This window comes from Physeter macrocephalus, chromosome 11 (genome assembly GCF_002837175.3).
Source record: "Physeter macrocephalus isolate SW-GA chromosome 11, ASM283717v5, whole genome shotgun sequence".
NCBI classification, from domain to species: domain Eukaryota; kingdom Metazoa; phylum Chordata; class Mammalia; order Artiodactyla; family Physeteridae; genus Physeter; species Physeter macrocephalus.
In genome coordinates this window covers 15,974,221-15,986,718 of record NC_041224.1, presented here as the reverse complement: position 1 = coordinate 15,986,718, position 12,498 = coordinate 15,974,221, and the positions used below count along the sequence as shown (strand labels likewise).

General features: G+C 38.4%; 1 protein-coding gene across 3 annotated transcripts in view; it reads right to left on the bottom strand.

The window, feature by feature from the left end:
* Nucleotides 1-3,398: 3,398 nt before the first annotated feature.
* ENKUR (enkurin, TRPC channel interacting protein) overlaps nucleotides 3,399-12,498 on the bottom strand; it is a 28,682-nt gene continuing 19,582 nt past the window's right edge. For all 3 annotated transcript variants that reach the window (XM_028496263.2, XM_028496264.2, XM_024129697.2), the window contains exons 4-5: nucleotides 10,301-10,447; nucleotides 3,399-4,457 (exon numbers count right to left, since the gene is read on the bottom strand). In XM_028496263.2, coding sequence (XP_028352064.1) covers nucleotides 4,284-4,457; nucleotides 10,301-10,447 — 321 coding nt within the window. In that variant the 3' untranslated portion in view covers nucleotides 3,399-4,283. The remainder of the gene's footprint in view (nucleotides 4,458-10,300; nucleotides 10,448-12,498) is intronic.

Here is a 12,498-nt window from a genome sequence, read left to right as displayed (position 1 = left end):
GTTGGGTCTTTGTTTCTGTGCGAGGGCTTTATCTAGTTGCGGCAAGTGGGGGCCACTCTTCCTCGCGGTGCGCGGGCCTCTCACTATCGCGGCCTCTCTTGTTGCGGAGCACAGGCTCCAGACGCGCAGGCTCAGTAGTTGTGGCTCACGGGCCTAGTTGCTCCGCAGCATGTGGGATTTTCCCAGACCAGGGCTCGAACCCATGTCCCCTGCATTGGCAGGCAGATTCTCAACCACTGAGCCACCAGGGAAGCCCCTAGTCTATTTTTAAATGTCAGATCCTCAGAAATACATCCCCTTAACTATAAAATCTGATTTAGGACTCACTTTATATTCCCTTGCAAAATAGCCTCCTATTTTTTTTTTCTTACCAATCACTAATTTCAATTTCTAATTGTAGATGCATTTGTCTGATTACTTCTGTCTTCCAACATAGTTATTTTGTTCACTTTTCTACCCAGCAATCAGAACAGTTCCTGGCACATTACAGACAGTATTTGTTGAATGACAATGAATGAGCTTTGTTAGCTGAAGAGATTTTTATAATCTAAATTACTTTTTTTTTACTCTGTTCTAGCCAAGATACCCTTTTGATTATGATTTTTCTTCCCACATAGCTTGATAACTAGGAGAGAACACACTGATAACTTAAGAGATAGCTCTTAGTTTTTTTTTTTTTTTTTTTTTTTTTTTTTTGTGGTATGCGGGCCTTCCTCTGTTGTGGCCTCTCCCGTTGCGGAGCACAGGCTCCGGACGCGCAGGCTCAGCGGCCATGGCTCACGGGCCCAGCCGCTCCGCGGCATGTGGGATCCTCCCATACCGGGGCGCGAACCCGGTTCCCCTGCATCGGCAGGCGGACGCGCAACCACTGCGCCACCAGGGACGCCCTAGCTCTTAGTTTTAAAAGTGACGTTCACAACACCCTTTCGTGATAAAAATACGAAAAAGAAACAACAACTAGGAATAAAAGGAACTTATCTCAACATAATAAAAGCTATATACTAAAAACCTACAGTGAACATCATGGTGAAAGACTGAAAGCTTTTCCTCTAAGATCAGCAACAAGGCAGGGATGCTTGCTTTCACCACTTCTATTCAACGTAGTACTGGAAGTTCTAGTCAGAGCAACTGGCAAGAAAAAGACATAAAGGCATCCAAGTTGGAAAGGAAAAAGTAAAATTATCTGCAGATTATTTGATATTCCATGTAGAAATCTCTAAAGATTTCATACACACAAAAAACTGTTAGAATTAATGACTGAGCTCAGCAAAGTAGCAAGATATAAGGTCAACACACAGAAGTCAGTTGTATTTCTATAAACAATGAATGATCTAAAAAGGAAATTACAAAAACAATTCCATTCACAATAGCATCAAATATACTTAAGAATGAACTTAATCAAGGAGGTGAAAGACTTGTATAATGAAAATTATAATACGTTGCTGAAAGAAATTAAAGAAGACAAAAATAGATGGAAACACATCCCATGTTCATGGATTGGAAGACTTAATATAGTTAAAATGTCAGTACTACTCAAACCAGTCTACAGATTCAATGCAATCACTAGCAAAATCCCAATGACCTTTTTATGCAGAAATAGAAGAACCTATCCTAAATTCATGTGGAATCTCAAGGGACTCCGAATAGCCAAAACGATCTTGAAAAAGAAGAACAAGACTGGAGGATTCAACACTTTCTGATTTTAAAACTTACTAACATCATGTATAAACATTAGCTCAAAATGGATCAAAGACCTAAATTTAAGACCTAAAACAATAAAACCCTTGCAAGAAAAAACAGGATAAAACCTTTACAACATTGGATTTGGCAGTGATTTCTTGGATATGACACCAAAGGCACAGGTAACAAAAGAAAAAATAGACACACTGGACACTTCATGAAAATTGAAAAATTTTGTATATCTAAAGGCACTACTGGGGCTTCCCTGGTGGCGCAGTGGTTGAGAGTCCGCCTGCCGAGGCAACCCACAGAAGAAAATATTTGTGAATCCTATATCTGATACGGGATTAATATCCAGAATATATAGGAAATTCCTAAAACTCAACAACAAAATCAAACAATCCAATTAAAAAAATGGGCAAAGGGCATTTCTCCACAGAAGATATACAAATGGCTAATAAGCACAAGAAAAGATACTCCATCAGTAATCAGTAGGGAAATGCAAACCAAACTAAAATGAGGTGCCACCTCACACCTATTAGTATGACTACTACCAAAAAACAGAAAACAACAAGTATTGGCAAGGATGCGGAGAAATTGGGACACTTGTACAGCATTGGTGGGAATGTAAAATAGTATAGCTGCTGTGGAAAAGAGTATGACATTTCCTCAAAAACTTAAAAATAGAATTACCATATGATTCAGCAAATCTACTTTTGGATATATACCCAAAAGAATTGAAAGCAAGGGGCTTCCCTGGTGGCGCAGTGGTTGAGAGTCTGCCTGCCGATGCAGGGGACGCGGGTTCGTGCCCCGGTCCGGGAAGATCCCACATGCCGCAGAGCGGCTGGGCCCGTGAGCCATGGCCACTGAGCCTGCAAGTCCGGAGCCTGTGCTGTGCAACGGGAGAGGCCACAACAGTGAGAGGCCCACGTACCGCAAAAAAAAAAAAAAAAAGAATTGAAAGCAGGTTCTCAAAGAGATATTTGTATACCTATGTTCACAGCAGCCTTATTCACAACAGCTGAAATGTGGAAGCAACCCAAATGTCCATCAACAGAAGAAAGGATAAGCAAAATGTGGTATATACAGACAGTGGAGTATTATTCAGCCTTAAAAAGGAAGGAAATTCTGCATAAATGAGAACTTATCATATACAGTTGACCCTTGAACAACATGGGTGTGAACTGTGTGGGTGTACTTACACGTGGATTCTTTTCAATAATAAACACCGTGGTACTACACGATCTGTGGTTGGTTGACTCTGAGGATATGGAACCATGGATATGGAGGAACCAAACAGACAGAGGACTAACTATAAGGTATATGCAGATTTTCAACTGTGTGGAGGATCAGGGCCCCTAAGGCCCCTTCACGGTTCAAGGGTCAACTGTACTATATTTTATATCTGTCCCAAGGTAATAAAGGAATAAAGAAATGACGCCTAGACAGATATGTGAAAAAAAGTTTAAAGTGAGTTTTCAAAAATATTTGTATATAAAAATTTTTCTTTAATGAAAGTTAGCTTTTCTACAATGCTCCCAAATTCCGTGTTTGTGAAAAAGCTTGAAAAAATTATCATTTTCTTCTGTGTTGCCAACAGGATAAAAATCAGTGTAAGCAGTAAAAATTGTTATTGCTCTGATATTTTATAGTTTCATATATTTTACCAAATTTCTCTAATTTAAAATTTCATAAAAGAATCTCCTTCTTGGACATTTATAGGCTCATTTATTTTGAGTTGAAGACAGCTCTACTTACATAAACTTATTGCTTAATAAATTATGTAACCTTACAAATAGAAACATTAGAATTCACGAAATAGAGAAAGCCAAAAAGAAAAAGTAATATCCATTTTAGTGAAATACACATAGTAAATTATGGAACAAAGCACCTAGAATAGCAGTTTTTAAAAGTTGGATGTCAGGAAGAAGGCTATTCTCTTCAGCAATCCTTAGTGACACAATTTATAAGCTGTCTCCTTGATTTTATGTTATCTTCTTCATTTTTCTTCCTCCAAATGTAAACCTCTCAGCCTATATATAACATTATGGATATTGAAAATATTTATAGCTGTGAGTAGCTGCAAATGACATAGGCTACCAGAAAATATATGTAATTTTTGGATCTCTGGAATAATATGTAGAAAATACTTCAGAGTAGTAAAAAAGCTTACACCACTATTTCCAATTCAAAATACTTTACAGTTTTTAACCTTGTATTCCTTGTATTACGCAGTGTAGAAAAAAATGTGAAGTTCTGAGTGCTGACTTTATTTTTCAGGGCCCAGAAATGAATGCTTATCTGAAACAAGTACATAATAATAATGAATTATGATGCTATCAAACTGGAAAACCTAACATCAAATTTTAATCAGGTTATACATGGAAACCCTGACACTGGTGAAAAAACATTTTTTTTTTCCTCTATGTAAGTAAATAATACAATTATTCTTTAAACATTGCCTAATCATTTTGGTAAAGACTATATTTATACTCTTCATAGTATTTTACTCTTTGAAAAAAACTGATGATTTAATTTCTATGTTTTCCGGGGGTTTTTTTTTTCTATGTTAAAATTACTGTATTTTTAAAAATCTACTATTACTTATTAGCAATATAAATAATTTTGTGCTTTTCGAGGACACCAATGTCGTGTTCCAGCTGCTTCATCTTTTCTTCCAGCTTCTGCTTGCGAATCTTCTTTGGTATGGAGTCGATGAAGACCGAGAGGGACTGAAACTCCTTATGTACTTCTTCCCAGTTCTTTTTCAGCCCCTGCAAATGGTAAAGAAAACTGTACATAGCAAAGTAAACTGCAGAAGCAGAGTAAATCGCAAAGAAAATTGCACTGGGAAGGAAAAATGTAAACAGGTAAAGAAAGCTGACGAAAATAACTAAAAAATGATATGTGTTTATCAAGTTCTTGGCCACAGTAACAAAAAATACTGTACAGAGGCCAAACCCTGTCCTTGATTGTGTGCTCAATTCCCACTGGGAGTATTTATTTTCTTTGTTTTTAATGTTACTGTACTTGTTTTTACCATCAAATACGTGTATGCAGAGTTATGAGTAGTATGAAACTAAGCTCACAGCAAATGCTTTGGTAAAAACAACTTAGAGTTGATGTCCCAAGCAAAAAAACAATTTTGAACAGGAAATTATTTCTTATAAAAATTTTCATTTTTTTTCTTTAGAAAAAAAATATTATCCTCATTCTTCAACAGAGAAATCACATCAAAACACCTGATTCTGACTTACATGGCCATGTTTTCTTATATCTGACTAAATGGAATTGTATAAAATGCCAAAATTCAATTTAACAAGAGATGATCTTTTATGTGTTTTCAGTATTAGAAAGAATTCTTCCTCCATATAGTTAATGGATCTATACTTGCCATTAATTTATTCTAGAAACGACTGAAATATCATTACGTGACACATATGCTAATTCAATAATATAAGTTAACGTTTTATGTTCTCAGAAACCAACAAATTCAAAATTAGGAATCTCTTAGGAGCAATAAAGGTTATTTCCATCTCTGCACAGTTATCATTTCTTATCACAATGCACTAGAGGCTCCATTGACAAAATGGTCTTAAACTAACTGAACTCATGCAATGAAATTTTATAAACGGACACTTTCTGTTATTCACTATGGGTGCACAAATCATTTTATTTACACAAAAATGAAAAGTAAAGCTGAAAGTAAAATTTAAAATATTGCCTGGAAATTATGATCCCTGACACACAGATGGAAAAACATCCCATGCAAATGAAGACCAAAAGAAAGCTGGGGTAGCTATACTTATGTATGACAGAAAAAACTGACTTTGAAACAAAGACTGTAATAAGGGACAAAGGGCATGACATAATGATAAAGGGGTTGATACAACAAGAGGATATAACATTTGTAAATATTTATGTACCCAACATAGGAGCATCAAAATATTAATGCAAATATTAACAAATTGAAAGAAAAAACCAGACAGCAATACTGTAATAGTAGGGGACTTTAATATTCCACTTACATCAATGGATAGATCATCCAGACAGAAAATCAGTAAGGAAACATCAACTTTAAATGACAGGTTAGAGCAGATGGACTTCACAGATATATACATAAAACTTTCCATCCAAAAGCAACAAATACACATTCTTCTCAAGTGTACACAGAACATTCTCCAGCACAGATCATATGTTAGGCTACAAATCAAGTCTTAATAAATTTAAGAGGACTGAAATCATATCAAACATATTTTCTGACCACAGTGGTATGAAACTAGAAATAGACCATAGTCTATTAAGTATGCAGTAGCATTATGTTTTAAAAGACAAATACCTTAATAAAAAAATACTTCACTGCTAAAAAATGCTAACCATCATCTGGCAGTGCAGGGTTTCCACAAATCTTCAATTTGTAAAAATCTCAGTATCTGTGAAGCACAGTAAAATGAAGTGCAATAAAACAAGGTATGGAGGTTTCCGTGGTGGCGCAGTGGTTGAGAATCCACCTGCCAATGCAGGGGACGCAGGTTCGAGCCCTGGTCCGGGAAGATCCCACATGCCGCGGAGCAACTGGGCCCGTGAGCCACAATTACTGAGCCTGCGTGTCTGGAGCCTGTGCTCCGCAACAAGAGAGGCCGTGATAGTGAGAGGCCCGCGCACCACAATGAAGAGTAGCCCCCGCTAGCCACAACTAGAGAAAGCCCTCGCACGGAAACGAAGACCCAACACAGCCATAAATAAATAAATTTAAAAACAACAACAACAACAACACCAACAAGGTATGCCTGTACCCTAATCAAGTGGGATTTATTCCAGGGAGGCAAGGCTGGTTCAATATTCGCAAATCTGTCAATGTGATACACTACATTGATAAAATAAAGGATAAAAATCACACGATCACCTCAATTGATGCAAAAAAGCATGATAAAATTCAACCTCCATTTATGATAAAAAAAAAAACTTTCAACAAAGTGCATACAAGGGAACATACCTCAACATAATAAATGCCAAATACGACAAGCCCACAGCTAACATCATACTCAATGGTGAAAAGCTAAAAGCTTTTCCTCTAAGATCAGGAACAAGACAAAGATGCCCACTCTTGCCACTTTTATTCAACATAGTATTGGAAGTCCTAGCCAGAGCTCAGGAGTAGCATAATTTAAAATTATTGATTAAAAAAAAGAAAATATGGTCCTTGAAAATCATGGCCATACATTTAGATTTATGAGAGAATTAGAAGTGTCTTATATAACAATACCTTCATAATAAGCCCTCATAGTACAAATTTAATCTTGTAAACTTTTCGGGGAGAAAATGGTTTATTTCCATGCTCAGGTAAAAATGACTACAAGTTTGGACACACTTTATAGAAAAGATTTGTTGAGAAAAAAGGCCACAATGTTGAACATTTCTTGAGTGAGATTATATCAAGGATTTGGGAAAGGGAAAAGATAGAAGCATCTTCTACATTTCAAAAAGAGGGGGATGGGTTAACACAGTTCTTAATAGTGTATGAGACGTATTCCAAAAAGAAGTCCTCAAAAGAATTCTGTTTTTCTATAGCCTTTCATCATGAAATGGGAAATATGTTTCCACAGTGCTCCACAGGGTTGCCTACTGCAGAGAAGAAATCTATGTATTTATACACTTTGAAATATCAAAGGTTTTTCATAGCTCCTTGGGTGATCTTTCCCTATTACTTGTGGTCACAGCAGCTACACGTTTTGCAGTGTTTCTTTTTAAAGGATAGTTTTCTTTATCTTCCAGTGTGTACAATAACATCTGGATCAAAGTCCACCTCTAGGCATGGGAACTAAATGTGACTGATATTTCATATTATACCGAAATAGCCTCTTAGCGGTTTTGTGGTTATTTCATCTAAAAAAAATCTTTTATCCACTGCAGCGATACTGATTTTCCCTTATCTTCATTTCTTCATTTTTCTCTCTTCTAGTTTAATACTGAAATAACATTGTTAATTTTGGAAAAATTTCACATAGGGAGAAGCGGTCATAAAATAATAGGAAGTGTGTTCAGGTCCATGCTCCTCTGCTGCCACCCCCACCCATTCTCCACCTTCTGGTTCTGCGCTGTGACTAGGGGCTGGGCGGTGGTGGGGCTGAGGTATTTATTCCTATGGGCTGCTCCCCGCCCAGCGCTGTTCCCTCCAGCCTCTGCCTGAATTCAGCCAAGGAAGGCACCGGTGGGAGGAGAGCGAGCTTGGGGCACTTCTTCCCCGACCCTGGACATCACCCGGACACGACTGGCCCTTGCACCTGTGACTGCAGTGCCGGCCGGGGCCCCTCTTCCGGGCTCCAGCCCCCACCCCGCTCTGCTGGTGCTGTTTCCTGCCCCCGCCCTTCCAGCCCAGGGTGGTGGTGACTCCCGCTGTCCCTAGTCCTGGGTGCCTCGGTGTCCCTTGTTGGTTCCCTTGGCCCTGCTTCATCTCCGTAAATAGTTCCTTTGTAAATTCTCTTCAGAATCTCAGCCAAGTATGCCTTCTGTCTCCTGCTGGATCCCGGGCGGGAAGAGCTTCCCTCTGTTACCTCTTATGCACGTGCTTATCATGTGGTAGGAAAAAACGGGCCTGGGAACTGGTCAATGTGAGTTTTAGTCCCTCTTCAGCTACTTGGTAATGTTGTGACCAGGGGCAAATGTAAACCAGCCTCCAAGTTCACTGACAGTAAGGAGCACGTTTGTTTTGCTCACAACAGTATATCCCCCAGGCTGGGTACAGTGAGTGGGACGTGGTGGATTAGCTGTTCAGTGGATGAATGGAGGGACGAATGAACAAACGTGCCCACTTCGTACTGATCTATCTGCATTTTACATCCTCATCTGTGAAATGAGAAGTCTGGAATAATCAGACCAGATGATCCCTCCTGGATAATGAGACTGTTATTTTATGAAGAACGAGCAGAATGTGCCTACTCAGGGACATATGACCGTACTGTCGTAGAACTACATGCAACTCGTAAGCAGGGAAGGGAGCAGGGTTCAGGGCTTGTCAGGGACAGAGCTCGGGCTTTGTTACCATGGCAGCTACACTACCCAGCTGATAAGGCATCCAAGGGAGGGTCAGCTATTGTCTATCAGAGTGTCTACAAAGAAACTTTGTAGTGACCACATCAGGAAGCTGAGGGCTGCTGACCCACTAAGGAGGTGCCTGAGGGAAGAGCCTTTTCCTTCCCAGGGAAGTTCTTCCTTTCTTTTCCTATTTTTCTTAGATATAAAAACCTGGCTTTCACAAAAGCACGTATGTTTTAAGAATGGCAGAATCTGATGGAGGGAGGGAAAGAGGGAGAGAGAGAGGGAGGGAGGGAACCAAAGAGCGGTACTCTTCCTGAAAATGACGGGCCGGGTCCCACTTGCACGTGTGCCAGCCTTCTTGCCTGCCTGTCTTCCTTCCTTCTCTCCAGCGCACCATTATTCATCACCTGTGTTTACACTGGGCACTGGGTTAGGCATTGCAGAGATTGCTGGCAACAAAGAGACAGGGTCCCTGCCCTCGGGCCACTCCTGCTGTCTGGATATCCTCTTACTCTGCAGTTTAAGGCGCAGCTAAAGACCTACCTATGTCCTGCACTGGATGTTCATGCCTGGAACCTTATAAAACATATGATCTGTACACACACACATCTTTCTCTATGTACATATATACACAGCACCTCTTATCAATTAAATTACAACATTATCCATAGCAGAAATTTTATTTTATGCCCCTTGGGGCCTAGCATGATACTCTATGCAGAACAGACATTTAATGAATGTTTACTGATGATTGGGATGACACTGATAAAACGCTAAGAATTTATAACGGCATATGAATCCATTGTTCAATAGAAATTAATGTTGTAAAAATAGGGTTTTTTTCTGTTTTGAAAAGGTCACTAGAAATGACTTTGTAGAAAGCTTTCAAAGTAACAAAACAAAGAATAAAGTACTATTTTTACCTTTATAAGAGAGCACAACTATAGTACAGTGTCAGTAGGTGCTTAAATAAATACTCTCTAAAGATGATGGAGCAACGGTGCTCACATCCCCCAATATTTTAAATGCTTCAGACAGAAGTCTTGCATTAAAAACTCCAGTGTAAGTGTCTTTAAGTCTGTTTTATTACAAATAAAGAAAACATATGTAAAGCCTAACACCTGGTTATTTTAAAATCTGGACACTTGCTTATAAGAAAGAAAAAAAATGTTGGTCTAGGGACAGTTTCAATTATTCTAGAGCTCCACCTAGTGAAAAATATCTACCTTATGGATATTATTTTTGAAAAATTCAGGGGCATGGGAATGAAAATCAAAATGCTTTTTTACTTTATTTATGCACGTTCGCTGAAGGAGAAGCTTAGCTTGCTTATGACACTACTTCAGGAAGAAGCAGAAGCTCACCTAGTCGGAAACAAATTATTATTCAACAATCCCTATATCACAACTTTTTGCTCTCCCCAAAGAGCCAGCTTTGTTGCATGCAGTTGTCACTATAAGCAAAAGAGAGTGTTCTGATTTCAAAATCAAAGTGCTGGCCTTAATAATCAATGATGGTGGACCTTTCTTTCAGAGATGTTTTAAAGAGTTACACATGAATGTAAACTACAGATGCTTACCTGCAGAACTGCCTCCCTTTCTTCATCAGATAGCCTTTTCATAGCTGCTTCCCTGAGGTTTTCCTGGATATAGTTATCATATTCTTCCTGGGCTTTCTTCACTTCTTCATTTCGCTTACGTATATATTCAGGCGTGACACCATAACCCTTGTAAAGATTTTTCAGGAAAATAAAAATCAACATCCTGAAAGTAATCTTATATATGTGTACATACCAACCAATGATTAGGAGCAAAAGAAATGTTACAGACTTAAAGTCTTTGCTCAAAACACTGCAAGTTAACAGAAGTCAGTGATTTTTTTTTTTTTTTTCCTATTCAGAACTAGTTGATTCTGGTCATTTAAAACCATCTGTGTTGTTATCATGGCTGTTTGTTTTCCCTCTTTTGAATGTTCCCAGTGCCTGTTCTTGGCTGATGACTTGGCCCTTACTTTACCCCGAAGAAATGGATTTTCTTTATTTCTTTTAGGTGCTTCAGATTTTACCTTGAAATACCTCAAATATCTTAAGGTCTCTTGTGCATGATCTCGTAAAAAAAAAAAAAAAGGAAGATAAATGCTTCCAATGCATTGTAAGAACAAACTCTTATTTGAGGATGTACTTGGTGCTAGCTACACCAGTGAATAAGAAAGGCAAAGTTTCTGTCCTCATGGAACGTGCATTCTATAGTGAGAGAAACTCACCGAAAATAAAGTATAAAATAATATATATAAGTGCTCCACAGTCAAACAGAGCAAGAAAAAAGAAAGTCATGAGAGCTATTTGAGATAAATAAAGATGTCAGGGAAGACCAGAGGGCAGACAGCAGAAGCAAGAAGAACTACAATCCTGCAGTCTGTGGAACAAAACCCACATTCACAGAAAGACAGACAAGATGAAAAGGCAGACAGCTATGTACCAGATGAAGGAACAAGATAAAACCCCAGAAAACAACTAAAAGAAGTGAAGATAGGCAACCTTCCAGAAAAAGAACTCAGAATAATGATAGTGAACATGATCCAGGACCTCGGAAAAAGAATGGAGGCAAAGATTGAGAAGATGCAAGAAATGTTTAACAAAGACCTAGAAGAATTAAAGAACAAACACCTAGAAGAATTAAAGAACAAACAGAGATGAACAATACAATAACTGAAATGAAAAATACACTAGAAGGAATCAATAGCAGAATAACTGAGCCAGAAGAATCGATAAGTGACCTGGAAGACAGAATGGTGGAATTCAACGCCATGGAACAGAATTAAAAAAAAATGAATGAAAAGAAATGAAGACAGCCTAAGAGACCTCTGGGACAACACTAATCGCAACAACATTTGCATTATAGAGGTCCCAGAAGGAGAAGAGAGAGAGAAAGGACCCGAGAAAATATCTGAAGAGATTACAGTCGAAAACTTCCCTAACATGGAAAGGAAATAGCCACCCAAGTCTAGAAAGTGCAGAGAGTCCCAGGCAGGATAAACCCAAGGAGAAACATGCCGAGATACATAGTAATCAAATTGACAAAAATTAAAGACAAAGAAAAATTATTGAAAGCAGCAAGGGAAAAATGACAAATAACATACAAAGGAACTCCCATCAGGTTAACAGCTGATTTCTCAGCAGAAACTCTGTAAGCCAGAAGGGAGTGGCACGATATATTTAAACTGATGAAAGGGAAGAACCTACAACCAAGATTAGTCTACCCGGCAAGGATCTCATTCAGATTCGATGGAGAAATCAAAAGCTTTACAGACAGGCAAAAGCTAAGAGAATTCAGCACCACCAAACCAGCCCTACAACAAATGCTAAAGGAACTTCTCTAAGTGGGAAACACAAGAGAAGAAAAGGACCTACAAAAACAAATGCATCACAGTTAAGAAAATGGTAATAGGAACATACATATGGATAATCACCTTAAACATGAATGGATTAAATCCTCCAACGAAAAGACACAGGCTTGCTGAATGGATACAAAAACAAGACCCATATATATGCTGTCTACAAGAGACCCACTTCAGACCTAGGGACACATAAAGACTGAAAATGAGGAGATGGAAAAAGATATTCTATGCAAATGTAAATCAAAAGAAAGCTGGAGTAACAATACTCATACCAGATAAAACAGACTAAAATAAAGAATGTTACAAGAGACAAGGAAGGACACTAAATAATGATCAAGGGATCATTCCAAGAAAAAGATATAACAATTATAAATATATATG